This window comes from Triticum dicoccoides, chromosome 2A, assembly GCF_002162155.2.
Source record: "Triticum dicoccoides isolate Atlit2015 ecotype Zavitan chromosome 2A, WEW_v2.0, whole genome shotgun sequence".
Lineage (NCBI taxonomy): Eukaryota > Viridiplantae > Streptophyta > Magnoliopsida > Poales > Poaceae > Triticum > Triticum dicoccoides.
The window spans coordinates 606,832,984-606,853,872 of NC_041382.1; the positions used below are offsets into that span (position 1 = coordinate 606,832,984).

At 44.8% G+C, this 20,889-nt stretch overlaps 1 protein-coding gene across 1 annotated transcript; it reads left to right on the forward strand.

The window, feature by feature from the left end:
• Nucleotides 1–13,009: 13,009 nt before the first annotated feature.
• LOC119355664 (nuclear transcription factor Y subunit B-3-like) lies at nucleotides 13,010–14,079 on the forward strand. Its single transcript, XM_037622507.1, has one exon. The coding sequence runs from the start codon at nucleotides 13,126–13,128 to the stop codon at nucleotides 13,873–13,875; it is 750 nt and encodes a 249-aa protein (XP_037478404.1). The 5' UTR covers nucleotides 13,010–13,125; the 3' UTR covers nucleotides 13,876–14,079.
• The last annotated feature ends 6,810 nt before the right edge of the window (nucleotides 14,080–20,889 follow it).

The window sequence follows — 20,889 nt, forward strand, 5'->3', positions numbered from 1 at the left end:
GACCTTTGCGGGGGCTCCCGAAGTAGTACTCCTTCGTTGCTTGCTCCCAATTTAAAAACCAATGACATCATCTTAGATTGTGATATAATTATGTTTAGGATTTATCTATATCACATCTAGATGCGAGATAATATCTCACATCTAACATGATATCATCTTAGTTGATTTTTATTATTTGTTTGTTGTTTTTCATTTTTGTTGTTGCCAGGCCTAGCGTAATTTTTGTTTTTAGAGAATCACCCAATATGACTAAAAAAAGGGCCACCCTGAGCATGCTCGCATGGGCTAGGATTACCGATGCTGCTGCTCCCTTGCTAATGTTGCTAGCCGACGTACTAGTACAAACGACAGCACGCGTCCCTTCATGTTGTTGCTGCTAGTTGTACTACTATACTACACAGCAACTCGCATCTCTTTCTGTTGTTGTTGCTAGTCGTACTACAGCTTTACACTACACGATAGCTCGCATCCTTCTTTTCTTACGACGGAGATAATCTCGCAAGTATATTAGTTTTCTTTTAGATAAACATGTGAGAGATGAACACATTTTGTTTAAAAAATATTATAAACACGAACAATATTAGAACAATGAACAAATTTATGAATTTTGGAACATTTATTAATCTTGTGAATTTATGAAAAAAAGACAAAATAATCAGAAAAATGAAAAAAGATCGACTTTTGAAAATAGAAAAATTAAAAGGAGAGAAAAACCAATAAAGAAAACATGATAAAATAAAAAAACAGAAAACCATGAACAAAACAAAACCAAACCAAAAACATATCCTACCTACTTGGGTCAGCTCATCTATGATTTGTTCGCTGTTGAGGGTGGACTTGCAACTAGGACAAAACAATGTCGGACCCCCAGTGGCAAGTCAAGCGTGGACTCGCAATTGGGACTAAAAAAGGTCAGCCCCTAGTTGCGAGTTCTGTTTAGACTTGCAACTGAGACAACAAAGGTTGGGGCCCAGTTGCGAGTCAAGGGTGGACTTGCAACTGGGATAAGAAAAGGTTGAGCCCCAGTTGCGAGTCGACGGTGGACTTGCAACTAAGACACAAAAAGGTCGGACCCCAGTTGCGAATCAAGACTGGACTTGTAATTGGGAGTAAAAAAACTCGGGCCGCAGCTGCGAGTCGAGGGTGGACTTGCAATTTGAACAAAAAAGGTTGAACCCTAGTTGCGAGTTGATGGCGGACTTACAACTCGGGAAAACAAAGTTTGGCCCTAGTTGCAAGTCGAGGGTGAACCTGCAACTTGGACAAAACAGGTCAGACCTGAGTTGCGAGTCGAGGGTGGACTTGGAACTTGCACAAAAGAAAAGTCTCGCCGTATTTGTGAGTCGAGAGTGGACCTTGAACTAGGACAAAAAAGATTGGGCCCCGAATCGAGGGTGGACTTTCAACTGGGACAAAAAAAGGTCGGACCTCAGTTGCAAGTTGAGGGGAGACTTCCAATTAGGAGGAAAAAATGCGGGCCCCAGTTGCGAGTCGGGAGTGAAATTGCAACCGGAAAAAAATGTTGGGCCCAAGTTGCGACTCAAGGATAGACTTGCAACTTGGACAAAAAAAAAGGTCGGACCCCGAGTTGCGAGTTGTGGGTGAACTTGCAACTGCGATAAAAAAAGGTCAGGTCCAAGTTACAGGTCGAGGGGATTGCAACTGGGACGAAAAAAGATCGAGCCCTAGTTGCGAGTCGACGATGGACTTGCAACTAGGAGAAAAGGTTGAGCCCCAGTTGCGAGTCGACGGTGGACTTGCAACTGGGACAAAAAAATGCTAGGTCCTAGTTGCGAGTCAAGAACATACTTACAACTAAGACAAAAAATGGTCAGATTCTAGTTGCGAGTTGAGAGTGGACTTGCAACTGGGACGAAATGACCGAGTTCCAGTTGCGAATCGTGGGTGAACTTGCAACTTGGACAAAAAATGGTCAAGCCCCCCTCACGAGTTGATGGGGCAAAAGCGAAGCCAAACATGCTTAGGCCAATAACAGGATACACACAAAAAAATAGCGACAAGCAAGGCAGAAGATAGAGCGTTTGGAATTGGGAAAACTATGAGCCTAGTTGTTAGTCGAGGGTGGACAGCTGGAACAACTACGAAATTACAAGCCTAGTTGTGAGTCAAGGTTTGACTTGTAACTAGGATGAAACAAATTATAGGCCAGTTGCATGTCAAGTGTGGACCCATAACTAGGATGTAAAGTAAAACACAGGCAAAATAACAGGGGTCAAAGGTAAGTCAGTGAGAAGATGGGGATAAGCTTCATAGTCAAACCCCTAAATGATGACATATACGGGTCCATGTGGAAAGAAACGCAAGAATATGATGACACAAAACAAACGAGACAAGAGGATGCGTGACAAAAAATTGATGAGCGAACACAAACGCGCATGTTTGGCTGGTACTAACATTAAGACAAACAAATCGGACAGTTATAGGCTTAGATGAGCTAAAATTTCATCTAGATTGATTTTCGAAATCTGAAAGAAAAAAATTCTAGCTACACGATCAAACTTGAAAAATAAAAGAGGGAATAAAAATACACGTGGCCCTCCAAAAGAACTAAGCCCATGGAGAAAAAAACAATACACAAAACATAATAACGGTCCACTAGAAAAATATCATTTCTGACGTCACTGATTCACGAATGATAAACAGAAAACACGACACAATGACAACAAGCACGACTCAGAAACACATGTATCTAACAGTATATGAGTTAGATAAAACATTGTTAACTCTCATTTAGATGAGAATTAGCAAACCAATCCAAAACGAGACCCCAGATCGTGTGGCGAAAACGCCCTAACAAAAGACGCATGCGCGAACATGTCGACAAGTAGACACCAATCACACGACACGACACATAGCGCGCATGACAAAAATAACCAGCGGTCAAGATTTGCACGACATTCAAAGCGAACATATGACAGAGTGAAAACAAGTTCATGAATTTTAAACAAACAAATAAAGAAAGAAAGGAAAAATGAAAAAATAAAAAAGGAGAAAATAAAATTACAAATAAAAACAAAAAACCATGAATTTAAAACTAATTCACAATTGAAAACAAATAATGAAATAGGAAAAATTAAACAAAAAAATAAATAAAATGGAAAACAGAAAAAAAATACTGAGAGTCAAATGAAAGTTTACAAAAAATGAGAAGAACTAGAGTTAAGTCGTTGCACAGACTTGTGAAAAGAAAATAGAGACGGTGAAAAAAAACTAAGGCCCACTAGATGAGAGGCACGTGAGTGGACTATAGACAAAAAATGACCTGCCAGCCCAATATCACCAAAGAAACACGACAACGGCCTGGTGATATTGGGCTGTTAGAAGTTCTGGCACCCGCTAACCAATATCACCAAAGAAACACAACAACGGCCTAACCTAGTGTCGCCGCTAGAAGCTCTGGCAGCCGTCGGCGCCGCCAGTCGTGCTCAGCTGCCCCAACCGACGACATGAGCAGGTTCTGTGGAAGCCACAGTTTCGATTTTTGCCTAGCGCACATACCATCTCGGGATTGTCTTGTCCCTTGTTGTCAAAATTTCACTCCTCTCCCTCTTCCTTCAAACTTGGTTCGGGGTAGCTCTTGTTTAAACGGAAAACCGAACCACATATACGGTTAAGCAAATTTTCGGTTGATTGATTTTTGTGTGAATTTCAATTGTTGATGCGGACTAACTGAATTGATAAAAAAATCGATTTAAGCCCAACGCCCACTTCAGACGTCACAATCAAATCGAGGTTGTGTTTGGTTCATTTGCAATCCTCAGTTCCAAATCTGCTAATCGTTCTCTGATAGCACTAACTCTTGTAGTATTAACTATTCCCTCTGTCTTATAATATAAAAGTGTTTTTTTTATTTTAGTTAATGTTTAAAACGCTCTTATATTATAAGACAGCGGGAGTAATTTTTAGGTGGCTGCATTTAGATGACGAAGGAGATGTGTGGGCGATAAGATACTTTTTTTATCCTAAAAAAAGGTGGTCGTGTTTTTTTTTAGAAAAGGAGGATGACTCCCGGCCCCTGCATCTGGGAGATGCATACGGCCACTTTATTGATTATTTTCGAGGACTTTACAAAGTATTACAACAATGTGTCTGAATCCACCATCTTGGCAACATATGCCGCTACTCCTATCCAAAATGATGAAGGAGTGCTAGCTGGGCCACTACCCAAATCATTCACCTAAGCCTAACATCAAAAGCCGGAAGCCGAAACTCATTCGGAAGCCCCAGCCGAGCCACATACCGGGTCTGGGGCACAATCCGGTCAGACGCACTCGTGTGTCGTCGCCGCCATCTTCCACAGGTCTTCAGATCATATTGAGACTTCTACCTTGTCTGGCCACTCTGTCATCGGCGTCACCATGACGCCAGACAGCAACCTCCTCCTACGTGAGCCCATCTCCGCACGTCGGACGCCGAGTCTCCACAGCGCCATGCCATCGATCTCCGCCGCCATCAAAGTTTGGGATGAAACACCGCTCCACCATCCCTCCAGCCAGCACTTGCTCCAAGACGATGCCCCAAAAGGGAAAGCAATAGAACGCCATCATCATCCGATCCGGAAGACCCAGATCTGGGGTTTTCCCCTGAGCACCCCGAACCTGATGGCGCAGACTGCCAACGATGCCTCGACCATCGGCAGTAGCTCCACCAGACGAGCATCGCCTACGTCGCCGCAGCCTCCAAGATGAAGCTGACCAGAATGCATGTGTCGACACCGAACCGCCGCCACTTCCACCGCCGCTTGAGCAGCCCCCGAGCAACGCCTTCAGGAAGGAGCACGCCACCGTGGTGTCGTCGTCGCTTGGAACAGGGGGGTCTGAGGTTTTCACCTGAGCTCCTGGGAGGGGTGGAAGGAAGGAGATCCTCTCCGAAGCCTCCAACGAGGGAAGCAACACCCAAAGGCACTGCCATCGGAGTGGCCGCCACGCCGGCCAAGAGATTCCCCCGGAACCCTTCCAGCCACCGGATCTGCAAGGCCAGCACCCAAGAACGGTGACCGAAGCCACCAAGGGCCGGATCCGCTGCAGATCGAAGTAGATCAGGGTCGAGGACGAACATCACCATGGCCATCAACATGCAGCGAGGAAACGCCGCCGCAGCCGAAGCCCACCACCTCCCCGCCATCCACATAGCCAGGAAAGTGGCCCACCTGACCACGCCGGCGCCGCCCGCCGCCAAGCAGCGCCGTGTGCCACCAGCCATGGCCGCCGCCATGGATCCGAGCCACAGGCGGGCCGCCAGCCGCGGGGCCCCGCGGGAGAGGAGAGCCGCGCCACGGGGGGAAGACCCCGCCGCCGCCGCCATGACGCGGGCTTCGCCCGGTTGTGGCCTCCGGCGGCGGCGAGGGGATTAGCTAGAGAAGGAGGGGCCGGGGGTGGCGCGGTTGGGGGTTGCCGCCTGAGTCGCCTACCCTAGGCGACGCGGGGGCCGTGGTGTTTGTTCTTCGGCTATCCTCAATTCCAATCCACTAATCGTTCTCAAATAGCACCAGCTCCTGTAGCCATTATGGATAACCAGTTTTTAGGCGGCTGCCATGCTGTTGATTGAGACGATGAAGGAGATGTGTGGGCGATAAGACATTAAGGTTGTGTTTGGTTCATGGGCTATCCTCAGTTTCAAATCTGCTAATCGTTCTCTGACGGCACCGGCTCATTTAGAAATTAGGGATAACCAGTTTTTAGGTGACTGCCATGCTGTTGATTCATATTAGTTTCTGCAAATGAAAATGACTTCTTTTTGTAATATACTTCGGGTACAAGCCGGCTACCATGAACAGGTCTCCCACCTAACGGCGAGTTAAGTTGAAATCAAGTTCGAACAAGTATGTCGTGGTCTCTCTCAGGTCTTTTTAGATTAATAAAGAATATAATTGCCCTAAATTCCAATAACCCAGAAGAGGCGTCTAAACACTTAAAAACAAGCAGTCACGGCAGTGTGTGCCCACGAGTGTGACAAATGGCACAATCCAGTTTATTCGACAATCAAATCTCCTGTTAATAAAACTAATTAATCAGCCGTTCCCCATTCAAACCTCCAAAGGACTGCGCGTACTGGGATATTAATTTCCTAATGCAAAGCCTGCTGCTGAAACAGGTAACATAATCAGATCATAAGCTCCCGATATGGTTAATCTAATCACTCACTGGTATCCAACTTGTCGCCACATATTCTTCTTTATTATTGTGCGATGTGATGGAGAGAATATTTCAACCCAAAGAGAAAAAGAAGAAGAAGAAAAACTTTTTCGAGAGAGCTAGGGATAAGAGTGCATCTCTCACAACACGACCCTTTGCACTTTGTCCGCCCTTTACAAATACACAGGACACCATATTCGATAAAGATATTTTTTGGAATCCAATCACTAGACAAATACAAGGAGTGTATCTTCAGATAGTAGTTTCAAGTGATAGTCATCCATCCGCTCTTGATATATTACACATTGGCTTGGATGCATGAATCGACGAACGCTATGTATGCGGAAATTCGCTACGGCACCTAGGTGTGGGAGCAAGCTCCTTGGTGGCCACACGATTGCTTCGTGATTCGTAAACTCATTTATGCGATTAGTTCTTAATTCTTGCATATGGGGTCCATGCATGATAGCTTTTTGCAGTTCCACCCATCCCACTACTCATGCTTTTCCTTTTGACTTTAAATTTGAATTTATTATATCTTTTGAACCAAAAGTATAATTTGTGTTTCGTTTGCATATTCGTATTCCTTGTGATGGGGGCTTTGAAAGAATACCACTTTTAAACACGTTTTGATAACTTTTAAATACTTCACCGAGTTTCAAATATTAAAACTTGATAGTCATAATATTAAGTTTTACCAAGTTTCACTAGATTTTACCAAGATCCATTTTTTGGGGGTTTTAGGGTTTAAGGTTTAGGGTTTAGGGCTTAGGGTTTAGAGTGCGGGGTTTACGTTTTAGTATTTCAAACTTGTTGAATTCATCATTGGTTTTATCAAGTTTTAATAGTTGAAACTTGTTGAAGTTTATAATATTTATCAAAATGTGTTCAAAAGTGGTATTCTTTCAAATCCCTGGTCGCAAGGAATCCGAATAGTAAAAGCATGCAAGGTTGGATGGGTGGAGCTCCAAAAGCTGCGAAAAGCTGCCATGCATGGACCTCATCTAAGATAATTAAGGGTCAAACCACATGCATCAACCACCCCAGTTTCCGAATCGCGAGGCAAACTGACGGACCATAATCTGCATTCCCCTGTCACAACTCCTCTCTAGCTATGTAAGCTACACCAATCTTATATAGATCGTGCCTCAGCGACATGTGTGTAAAAATATAGCAGCTTTGCTAACTCCCAAGTTTGTATGTAAACCTTAGGGGCTAAACTTTGCACATTACTCTAGAAAACATTGAAGTTTAACTGTACCTACCGCGATCTTTATTATGTATATCATATGTAGAGTGATGTGGAGAGGATGATGATTGGATGTTAATCCAAAAGGTAGTGAGGTTAATTGGAAGTTATGACACATGTAAATATATACAGTCCAAAAATTAAAACAGAGCTATAGTTATTCCTAACACACATGAAAAAAAGTTGATTTAAGTTGGAATCATTTATGGGTGTCACAGACAGCTAAAAGTTGTCACTTTCCTTGTCTCCTTCTCTGCCACATGCCACCTCTCCTCCTTGCCACAAGTAAGAACTGCGAGGCAAAGCCTGTGGTGGACAAAGATGGTGGTGGGGCCTTCCTTCTTCACATCTAGCATGGTGGGCTTCATTGTTATCGTCCGTGTCATCTCAGGCGGTGGCATACGGTTGGTATAGTTGAGGGCAACTATAGATCCTACAAAGGGGCACCTATAGGATGGAGCCAACCAACTAAGTGAGCCTAGGAAAAACATTATGACACCAAATTGTAGATCATTATCTCATGGATATTACTCTCAAAATCTCCATCCAATACTAAATTATCGTTATGGTTTCTCCATTGAGCCCGGTAAGCCACCGAGACTAGCTAGGAGGTGCCTCCACCACTGGGCAGTAGGGCTACAACACGAGGCTGGGTGGTGGGTGACCAAAGGCGTTGTGGCTGGCTCTTCCATGCGTGTGGTGGTAGATTTAGTGTCCTTGATGACAGATGTGACACAAAGTGCAGCGTCCCAAGCTAGCTCTGTGAAATGGTTGGCGACATCTGGGTTGTGGAAGAGTGAAAAAGGGCCTTCTACTTTGTCTTCGTGGAGGTAAAAAAATGCTTTTATGAAAAGCTCTTCTTGATGTTGATCTCTTAAGTTTCGCAAGTCTGGCAACATGTAACGCCCCGGACATACCTGCCGATGGTCGTCACTCCTGGCGGGATCTAGACTGGCCCCACAGATCAATACTAGTCTTTTCTGCGCACTTTGTCCTCACTTGTGCGCACCCGGGAGCAACTTCCCGATCGGTCACCCATCCTGAAACTACTCCAAGCTAAGCACACTTAACTTTGGAGTTCTGTCCGAATGGGCTTCCGAAAAAGAAGGAATTCCTTATTGATATGAGTAGTCTATCATCCCTAATAAGCCAGGCTATCACATACACCCTCACTCGGAGGAACCGACGTCCTCGTCGGGCCATAGGAACGTTCCCTCTTGGCACATACGTCTGTGCATCCAGTCCGGTACATATGTCATGCCGTGTGCCACGACGAGTCACAAATGTCATGAACAACATGACCGCGCACCTGTCCGCAAACATCCGTGGGTCGGTTCTGATACCAACTTATAACGCTCCGGACATACCCGCCGATGGTCGTCACTCCTGGCGGGATCTAGACTGGCCCCACAGATTAATACTAGTCTTTTCTGCGCACTTTGTCCTCACTCATGCGCACCCAGGAGCAACTTTCCGGTCGGTCACCCATCCTGAAACTACTCCAAGCTGAGCACGCTTAACTTTGGAGTTCTGTCCGAATGAGCTTCCGGAAAAGAAGGAATTCCTTATTGATATGAGTAGTCTATCATCCCTAATAAGCGAGACTATCACACAACCCGCTATGCTTTGTGGTTTCCTTTGTAACTAATTCTCCTTCATTCAAGGATGCTTAAAATGAGGTTAACTCGCATTTAAAAAATAAAATGTACCTTCTATGTTCTTATACTATCTCAAGGTAAGGAGCCAATGGAGTCCGAGTTAGGTGTTACAAATTTCCAGAATAGAGCACTAAACATCAAGTAAATGTGGACACAAAAAAACAATGCGAAAGACAAAACCGACAATGCCAACATTGGCGTAGACGCCATTCATCTCATGAAGGCGTCACTTTGGGTTGCATCTATCTCTCCTTTGTTATCCCAGAGGCGAATCTCAAATGTAGGCTCGCCTGGGCTAGGCGTTGATGACGCTTCCACGTCGTGTTTCCTCCTTGGAGTTAGTCTTCAAGTGGATCTATCATTATATCGGGTTGTTTCTTGCTTAAGTTGCAACCCTTGCTTTTTTTCCTGACGAGTTCTATGATGAGTTGTAACTTAAATATTGTTGGTGGTCCGACTCTTTTGAACACTTTATATGCAAGCTTTATCCTCAACGCAATATATATGTGCATGCATGATGTATTTCATCAGACACCAATTTTCGCCATGCATTGAATTTCTTCATACCCTATGACCATGCATGATTGGATTCCAAGATATAGGGGGAGATCTCCACAATTTCAATTTGTCATGTGCATTTGCAACCCAAAGCAAATTCATCAATATGCGCATCTTCAGGGGGAGTTCCTCTATATCATGTAATCAAATTCTTCATACTCTGTTCTTACACTTCCATTATTTATCCCCGTTGAAAATTTAACTAGTTTGTCATCAATCACCAAAAAGGGACATATTGTAAGTGCATCAAGTGCCCCCTTAATTAGTCGGGCACCGGTCATTGGGTGCTCAGTGGATCAATAGGGGTACCGGTTAATGGTCGTGGGTAGACATCGAGGAGGTGTCCCTATATCCATTGTTGGAAGGACATCTTGCATGGCAACGATGAACAATAAATATTGCATGGCTTTGATGGAAGTGGGTGTGCTTCTCAGTGTAGCTTGTCAGCTTTTATTCTCATCAAAGTTGGAGCAGCTACAATGCATATGTGGTCGATAACTTGTCGCAACGTCGTCTTGTACATGTTTCCCCTGCCGTGGGGTTTGGCCTCGAATGTGTAGTGGAGTCAGAGCCTTTTCCTCGCATGCGCGACGGGTGATGACAATAAGGATGAGTTTGATGTTTCGTCACTTCCGTTGGTGTGTATTGAGTTTGAATTGTGTGTGTTCTATTGTTTGGTAAACAGATGGTGCACAATGCCCTGTTATTCAAAAAAATCCTACTTTTCTAATTAGCAAAGCAACTATATGTTCTTATCATGAAATGCGGGAATTCCTACCCTTTGGGTTGACAAAATAAGTTGGAGGCATCTAGCTAAATTAATGGAAGAAGCCATAGCGTTGTTTGAATATATATTACTTGGAAATTTAGGAGCAGGACTAACACTTTTTCTTTCATTTAAATACTCGCTATTGTTTAGAAACTTTTTCTGTAGATTAACTAGCTGAATGCATGTGTGTTGTTGTGAACAAAAATATGTTGGTTACATCATTGTTATATAGTGGATGCTCCTATTAGTCCAGGCATAATATTTGCAAAAGAGCAATATGTAATTAGCAAATAAATCCATAGAAAAAGGTAAAGAACGTATAATCTTACAAAAATTAGAAAATCAACATATTTTCCAATGGCAGTTTGAGAACCTCTTGACGGATGTAGCTTGTTGGCGCACCCCTCTCATTCTAATATCATCTCCATCACAATTGTAGCCTAGTCACTGGCCAACTGCCTACCAAATTTCATACAAGTCTTCAAAAATGAAAACTACAAACTTTAGTGTGAACCATAACAAATTCAAATTTGGATGATTTCCATCGTTTACCTCTACCAAGGTTAATTTTCTAATTTTCATTTAGCGAACATGAAGCGTAACCATATTTATGTGATGGTAGATGCAAGCGCATTATATGTGCTTGTTTATTTATATAACATTTTGGAACTCATTAGGGGCAATTTTTCAATCTTATAGTACTAGGAGAACCCCAAATGCTAGGATAACCTTATATGTTCTCTCAATGCACCATATACAATCAGCTGCAGGAGGCTTCCTGATTCCAATAACTTAGAGTGCAACCTTGTTCTGGAAACAAATGTTCTTCAAAATTTTAATTAATGGATGGACCCAATTTAAATTGTGGCATGGAAAACCACAATTGCCATTGACTAAAGATCACAATTTCCCACGGTTTGCATGCTCGGTGGTACTTTATCTGCAAACACTTGAAGTGAAAAAAATATAACACATAAGACAATTTAAATAAGCATAAATTAACATACATGGCAAGCAGTTTCTTACTCTACAAAAAAGATGGCTCGATCCAGGAGGGGCAATTGGGAAAGAAGCGGTGCAATAGTGGAACACTTTTTTGGGTGTGGTGGTAGACAATGAGGACATTGCGGTGTGGTAGAGGACGTGGATGCAGAGCTTGGTGAGGATGAAGACGAGAATGTTGCGTTGTCCATACCATATGAGTCTGGTCTCATTGGGTTCTTTGATGCTTCCATGTTTGTATTGGAGGCGTTGGTTTTGGAGAACTTTTCTCACGGTCCTAGTATTATGGTTGGTCGGTGTGGATGTTTGCCATGAATCATCATTGAAGTTTTCTCTTTTCCTTTTTGATAATTTAGTTTTGTGCATCCACTATGTCTTACATAACTCTTGATATCGTATTGTTGTATAGGCTGCGTGTCACTGATATCATCCCGTTATAGCTAAATACACTTCCTTTATAAAGAAAGATTTGTCCTTGACCCCATCTGTCGTGTGCAATTACTTTCCTAAATTCTCCCATCATGTGCTTGATCTTTGCTTGTGAGAGAAGTGGTGGCAGCATGATTTAGTTCAAGGTGCAAAATAACATTGGGAAGTGATTTTTTAAGAAAAACATTGTATAGGTTTTTTCTTTTTTACATGGGTGATTTATTATGAGTGAACCATAACCGACCTCTTAGTGCCATCCCATCCGCTAATGAGCGTTTTCAACTCACATGTGTCATGGGCCAGATACACGATTGTCTTATCCCACCAACCATGCACAATCGGAGAGCAACAACGGCCTATGAGAGGCCTTAAAAGACTAGCCTGATGGGATCCAAACACCCCCGCCCTTATAAGTCATGCTCTGCCTCCTCTCATAACTCATGTGAGATTAAACCCAACTTGAACGACTATGGGTACTAAGTCGTCAGTAACAGTAAAGGAGATTGGTTAGTAGATTACTTGCTCATCCCGGCAGAATAAAATATAGCATATATTATTCCTATTCAAATATTGTCTTTAATTAAGTGTTTAGATTTCTTTTGTATGTGAAGCCAAAATACGAGAGGGATGATTCCCTCTTTTTTAGGTAAAAAAGGTTGTCCCTCATTGGTTCCACTAATGTATTATGCCTTGCCATTGGCCTAGGAACCTCAACTCTTCGTTGATACCATTTCCTGAGGTGACATGGGTGGTGGCACAACCTCATGCGAACTGTGTAATGGAATGTTTTTCGGAATTTCGGAGCACTAGTTGAATGATTTTTTCGCTGATTTTCTGCCTATTTACGACTATGGTCCGACGAAGGGGAGGGGGAAGGAGCTATGAGGATATATGATTTTGTGTTATGGCTGCACAAATCTCAAAGCGAACATAGTTTTCTTTTCCAGAAAGCAGTATTACCTCCGAACTCTGCATCCAGCGATGCACACAGCCATCAAAGCGAACGTAGTATGTCAAGGGAATGCAGCTGGACTTTAATTTTGAGCAGGGAAATAAGGTACCTGATGCCTTAGACAAAGTCTAGCTCATCTAATCATACTTTTCTTGTAAGCTAAAGCCAGAATTGCATCCGTCCGCATCGATGCCGTCCTCCCACTCGCATCTCTCCATCTTTAAATGGAGATCGCCCCGCTCGATACCTCCTCAACTCATCCTCTCACTCGCCTACTGCCGGTACTACTGCTGCTGCTGCTGCTAGCTAGCCTGGACATTTTTTTGAGCAGAAGAGGGGCAGCTAGCGTAGACATGAAGAGCAGGAAGAGCTACGGGCAGCAGCAGAGCCACCTGCTGAGCCCGGTGGGCAGCCCGTCGTCGGACAACGGCGGGGGCGACTCGCCGGCCAAGGAGCAGGACCGGTTCCTCCCGATCGCCAACGTTAGCCGCATCATGAAGCGCTCCCTCCCGGCCAACGCCAAGATCTCCAAGGAGGCCAAGGAGACGGTGCAGGAGTGCGTGTCCGAGTTCATCAGCTTCGTCACCGGCGAGGCCTCCGACAAGTGCCAGCGGGAGAAGCGCAAGACCATCAACGGCGACGACCTGCTCTGGGCCATGACCACGCTCGGCTTCGAGGTCTACGTCGCGCCGCTCAAGGCCTACCTCAACCGCTACCGCGAGGTCGAGGGCGAGAAGGCCGCCGTGGTCGGCGGCTCGCGGCTCGGCGACGACGACGCGCATTCCTCCCTCTCTGCCGCCGGCGACGCCCTGGCGCCGCAGTACACGCACGGGGCTGGCGACCGCGGCGTCCAGGACGGCGACTTGGGCGGCCACGACGCGCACGTCGGGCTCATGATGGGCGTCAACATGGGGTTCAACCCCGGGACCGGGACAACGTTCTACGCGGCGCCGGGTGCGGCGCATGGACGGAGGGCGTACGGCGGCGGGGAGGGTGCAAGGGGGATTGATTTCGAGGCTGCCTTCGGTGGCGATCGCGGGAAGAACGGCGCCGGAGGCGAAAGGGAGTTCGCTGGCCACCTCCACGGCGTGGTGCAATGGTGAAGATGGATGTATTCTCGACGGGAGTACACAAGTTAATCTGCCTTCTGATAAATGCTGCTACTCTTCTTAATCACCTACAGACTAATACAGTCATCATGATTCCCTTTTTACACGAAAAATATTGTACGAGCGGTTCCAGTTATTATCTTTTGTTACACTTTAATGAAATATTCGAGCGCGAATCAACCTGTGGTTGAGTTGGTTAGGTGGACAGTGGTATCCCCAACCCACCAGAGTTCAAGCGCCTAAGGTGACTTCGTAAATCTCAAGATGATATGCCGGCTCAGTCTCTCGGAGGTGCTCATAGGGGTAGGGTGTGTGGGTGCGCGTTCATAGGAATGAGTGTATGCGCGTGTATATGGGCGCTTGTGTCTGTACTGATGCTTAAAAAAAATGAAATATTCGAACGATGTGCCCACGAGTGTGACAAATGGCACAATCCAGTTTATTCTGCAATCAGATCTCCGGTTAACAAAATTAATTAATCAGCCATAGCAATCAAAACTATTCAAACCTCCAAAGGACTGCGTCGTACTAGCATATTATTTTCCTAGTGCAAAGCCTGCAGCTGAAACAAGTAACTTAGTCAGACCTTAAGCTCCCGTCATGGTTAATCTAAGCAATGAAGAGTATCCAAGTTGTCCTCACATATTTTCTATTATTATTGTGCGATGTGATGGGCGCGAATATTTGAACCCGAAAAAGCATAAGAAGTATAGAAGAAAAAGCTGCTGTGAGAGAGCTAGGGATAAGGGTGGCACCTCTCTCACAATGACCCTTTGCGCTTTATCCTGCCCTTTTAGAAATGCACAAGATACCATATTCGATCAAAGATATTTTTTGCGAGTACATGGCATGTATCTTCTTCTTTTTTGAGTTGGCGTATGTATCTTCAAATAGTAGTTGAAGTCCTTTTCAAAGAAAATGTATGTAAGAGTAGCTTCAAGTGAGAGTCCTCCCTCCGCTCTCCGTGTATTGCACATTTGCTTCGCGTGGATCCACGAATTAGTTAAGGCAATGTAAGCTACAACAATCTGAAAAGATCGTGCCTTCATGGCGACGGCTAGGGCTTGTGAATGGCTTCTGGTGGTGTTTTGGCTTTCTGCACCATTTCTTGATGCCCCCCTCCCCCCGAATTAGGCTTGACCCACTGTACAAAGTGTGTTTGGATGATCGTCACGGTGCTCATGGCAGCTGGTACGGTCGGTCGTGTCGTACCAGACGTCATCGATCACTTTGTTCCCTTTGGTGCATCCCCAATTGACTTGGCTTGGTTCCCACACTTGGTATTTCCATATACACGATAATTTTCTTCCTTCTTTTGGTTCATTTCCTATGGAAACATATTTAACAAAGGATATCGCCATTTCATGCATTCATTAGTCATCAATGGCAATATCAAAGTGATTCTCTCAGAGTTACGGGATTATTGTTGGAAATATGCCCTAGAGGCAATAATAAATTGATTATTATTATGTTTCCTTGTTCATGATAATTGTCTATTATTCATGCTATAATTGTGTTATCCGGAAATCATAATACATGTGTGAATACATAGACCATAACATGTCCCTAGTGAGCCTCTAGTTGACTAGCTCGTTGATCAACACATAGTCATGGTTTCCTGACTATGGACATTGGATGTCATTGATAATGGGATCACATCATTAGGAGAATGATGTGATGGACAAGACCCAATCCTAAGTATAGCACAAGATCGTGTAGTTTGTTTGCTAGAGCTTTTCCAATGTCAAGTATCATTTCCTTAGACCACGAGATCGTGTAACCCCCGGATGCCGTAGGAGTGCTTTGGGTGTGCCAAACGTCACAACGTAACTGGGTGACTATAAAGGTATACTACAGGTATCCCCGAAAGTATCTGTTGGGTTGACACGGATCGAGACTGGGATTTGTCACTCCGTATGACGGAGAGGTATCTCTGGGCCCACTCGGTAATGCATCATCATAATGAGCTCAATGTGACCAAGTGTTTGGTCACGGGATTATGCATTACGGTACGGGTAAAGTGACTTGCCGGTAACGAGATTGAACGAGGTATTGGGATACCGACGATCGAATCTCGGGCAAGTAACGTACCGAGTGACAAAGGGAATTGAATACGGGATTGATTGAATCCTCGACATCGTGCATCCGATGAGATCATCATGGAACATGTGGGAGCCAACATGGGTATCCAGATCCCGTTGTTGTTTATTGACCGGAGAGTCGTCTCGGTCATGTCTGCATGTCTCCCGAACCCGTAGGGTCTACACACTTAAGGTTCGGTGACGCTGGGGTTGTAGAGATATTAGTATGTGGTAACACGAAAGTTGTTCGGAGTCCCGGATGAGATCCCGGACGTCACGAGGAGTTCCGGAATGGTCCGGAGGTGAAGATTTATATATAGGAAGTCCAGTTTCAGCCATCGGGAAAGTTTTGGGGGTAATCGGTATTGTACCGGGACCACCGGAAGGGTCCCGGGGGTCCACCGGGTGGGGCCACCTATCCCGGAGTACCCCATGGGCTGAAGTGGGAGGGGAACCAGCCCCTGGTGGGCTGGTGCGCCCCATGGGCCTCCCCTTGCGCCTAGGGTTGGAAACCCTAGGGGTGGGAGGCGCCCCACCTGACTTGGGGGTAAGTCCCCCCCTTTGCCCCCCTTGGAGATTGGATATCCTAGGGCCGGCGCCCCCCTAGGGGTCCTATATATAGTGGAGGGAGCGAGGGCAGCGACACCCAAGTCCTTGGCGCCTCCCTCTCCACTCGTAACACCTCTCTCTCTCTCTCTCTCTCTCGTTGGAGCTTGGCAAAGCCCTGCCGAGATCACCGCTGCTTCCACCACCACGCCGTCGTGCTGCTGGATCTCCATCAACCTCTCCTCTCCCCTTGCTGAATCAAGAAGGAGGAGACGTCTTCCCAACCGTACATGTGTTGAACGCGAAGGTGCCGTCCGTTCGGCGCTTGGTCATCGGTGATTTGGATCACGACGAGTACGACTCCATCAACCCCGTTCTCTTGAACGCTTCCGCTCGTGATCTACAAGGGTATGTAGATGCACTCCCCTCTCCCTCATTGCTATATGACTCTATAGATTGATCTTGGTGATGCGTAGAAAATTTTAAAATTCTGCTACGTTCCCCAACAGTGATATCAGAGCTAGGTCTATGCGTAGTTTCTATGCACGAGTAGAACACAAGTTGTTGTGGGCGTTGATTTTGTCAATTTACTTGCCGTTACTAGTCTTATCTTGATTCGGCGGCATCGTGGGATGAAGCGGCCTGGACCGACCTTACACGTACGCTTACGTGAGACTGGTTCCACCGACTGACATGCACTAGTTGCATAAGGTGGCTAGCGGGTGTCTGTCTCTCCCACTTTAGTCGGATCGGATTCGATGAAAAGGGTCCTTATGAAGGGTAAATAGAAATTGGTATATCACGTTGTGGTTTTGACGTAGGTAAGAAACGTTCTTGCTAGAGACCTATAGCAGCCACGTAAAAACATGCAACAACAATTAGAGGACGTCTAACTTATTTTTGCAGCATATGCCATGTGATGTGATATGGCCAAAAGGATGTGATGAATGATATATGTGATGTATGAGATTTATCATGTTCTTGTAATAGGAATCACGACTTGCATGTCGATGAGTATGACAACCGGCAGGAGCCATAGGAGTTGTCTTAATTTATTTATGACCTGCGTGTCAATATAAACATCATGTAATTACTTTACTTTATTGCTAAACCATTAGCCATAGTAGTAGAAGTAATAGATGACGAGACAACTTTATGAAGACACGATGATGGAGATCATGATGATGGAGATCATGGTGTCATGCCGGTGACGATGATGATCATGGCATCCCGAAGATGGAGATCAAAAGGAGCAAATGATATTGGCCATATCATGTCACTATTTGATTGCATGTGATGTTTATCATGTTTTTGCTTCTTATTTTCTTAGAATGACGGTAGTAAATAAGATGATCCCTCACAATAATTTCAAGAAAGTGTTCCCCCTAACTGTGCGCCGTTGCGAAAGTTCGTTGTCTCGAAGCACCACGTGATGATCGGGTGTGATAGATTCTAACATTCACATACAACGGGTGTAAGCCATATTTACACGTGCAAAACACTTAGGTTGACTTGACGAGTCTACCATGTACAGACATGGCCTCGGAACACAAGAGACCGAAAGGTCAAACATGAGCCGTATGGAAGATACGATCAACATGGAGATGTTCACCGATAATGACTAGTCCGTCTCACATGATGATCGGACACGGTCTAGTTGAGTCGGATCATGTATCACTTAGATGACTAGAGGGATGTCTAATCTGAGTGGGAGTTCATTACATAATTTGATTAGATGAACTTAATTATCATGAACTTAGTCTAAAAACCTTTGCAAAATGTCTTGTAGATCAAATGGCCAACGCTCATGTCAACCTCAACTTCAACGCATTCCTAGAGAAAACCAAGCTGAAAGATGATGGCAGCAACTATACGGACTGAGTCCGGAACTTGAGAATCATCCTCATAGCTGCCAAGAAAGCATATGTCCTAGAAGCACCGCTAGGTCAAGCACCCATCCCAGAGAACCAAGACGTTATGAACGCTTGGCAGTCACGTGCTGATGATTACTCCCTCGTTCAGTGCGGCATGCTTTACAGCTTAGAACCGGGGCTCCAAAAGCGTTTTGAGCAACACGGAGCATATGAGATGTTCGAAGAGCTGAAAATGGTTTTCCAAGCTCATGCCCGGGTCGAGAGATATGAAGTCTCCGACAAGTTCTACAGTTGTAAGATGGAGGAAAATAGTTCTGTCGGTGAGCACATACTCAAAATGTCTGGGTTGCACAACCGCTTGTCCCAGCTGGACATTAACCTCCCGGACGAGGCGGTCATTGACAGAATCCTTCAGTCGCTCCCACCTAGCTACAAGAGCTTTGTGATGAACTACAATATGCAGGGGATGGTGAAAACTATTCCTGAAGTATTTTCAATGCTGAAATCAGCGGAGGTGGAAATCAAACAGGAACATCAAGTGTTGATGGTCAATAAAACCACTAGTTTCAAAAAAGGCAAGGGTAAGAAGAACTTCAAGAAGGACGGCAAGGGAATTGTCGCGCCCGGTAATTCAGTTGCTGGGAAGAAGCCAAAGAATGGACCCAAACCTGAGACTGAGTGTTTTTATTGCAAGGGAAAGGGACACTGGAAGCGGAACTGCCCCAAATACTTAGCGGACAAGAAGGCCGGCAACACTAAAGGTATATGTGATATACATGTAATTGATGTGTACCTTAGCAGTACTCGTAGTAGCTCCTGGGTATTTGATACCGGTGCGGTTGCTCATATTTGTAACTCAAAACAGGAGCTGCGGAATAAGCGGAGACTGGCGAAGGACGAGGTGACGATGCGCGTCGGGAATGGTTCCAAGGTCGATGTGATCGTCGTCGGCACGCTACCTCTACATTTACCTACGGGATTAGTTTTAAACCTCAATAATTTTTATTTAGTGCCAGCTTTGAGCATGAACATTGTATCTGGATCTCGTTTAATACGAGATGGCTACTCATTTAAATCCGAGAATAATGGTTGTTCTATTTATATGAGAGATATGTTTTATGGTCATGCCCCGCTGGTCAATGGTTTATTCTTAATGAATCTCGAACGTGATGTTACACATATTCATAGTGTAAATACCAAAAGATGTAAGATTGATAATGATAGTCCCACATATCTGTGGCACTGCCGCCTTGGTCACATCGGTGTCAAACACATCAAAAAGCTCCATACAGATGGACTTTTGGAGTCTCTTGATTTTGAATCATTTGACACGTGCGAACCATGCCTCATGGGTAAAATGACCAAGACTCCGTTCTCCGGAACAATGGGGCGAGCAAACAACTTATTGGAAATTATACATACTAATGTGTGCGGTCCAATGAGCGTTGAGGCTCGCGGTGGCTATCGTTATGTTCTCACTCTCACTGATGACTTAAGTAGATATGGGTATGTCTATTTGATGAAACACAAGTCTGAGACCTTTGAAAAGTTTAAGGAATTTCAGAATGAGGTAGAGAATTAACGTGACCGAAAGATAAAATTCTTACGATCAGATCATGGGGGGGAATATTTAAGTCACGAATTTGGTACGCACTTAAGGAAATGTGGAATCATTTCACAACTCACGCTGCCTGGAACACCTCAGCGTAACGGTGTGTCCGAACATCGTAATCGCACTCTATTGGATATAGTGCAATCTATGATGTCACTCACTGATTTACCGCTATCATTTGGGGATACGCTCTAGAGACAGCTACATTCACTTTAAATAGGGCACCGTCTAAATCCGTTGAGACGACACCGTATGAATTATGGTTTGAGAAGAAACCTAAGCTGTCGTTTCTAAAAGTTTGGGGATGCGATGCTTATGTCAAGAAACTTCAACCTGAAAAGCTCGAACCCAAGTCAGAAAAATGCTCTTCATAGGATACCCTAAGGAAACCATTGGGTATACCTTCTACCTCAGATCCGAAGGCAAGATCTTTGTTGCCAAGAACGGGTCCTTTCTGGAGAAAGAGTTTCTCTCAAGAGCAGTAAGTGGGAGGAAAGTAGAACTCGATTAAGTACTACCTCTTGAACCAGAAAGTAGCGTAGCTCAGGAAGATGTTCCTGTGGTGCCTGCACCGACTAGAGGGGAAGTTAATGATGATGATCAAGGTACTTCGGATCAAGTTGCTACTGAACTTCGAAGGTACACAAGGACACGTTCCACACCAGAATGGTATGGCAACCCTGTCCTGGAAATCATGTTGTTAGACAACGGTGAACCTTCGAGCTATGAAGAATCAATGGCGGGCCCAGATTCCAACAAATGGCTTGAAGCCATGCAATCCGAGATAGGATCCATGTATGAAAACAAAGTATGGACTTTGACAAACTTGCCCGATGATCGCCGAGCGATAGAGAATAATAGGATCTTTAAGAAGAAGAGGACGTGGATGGTAATG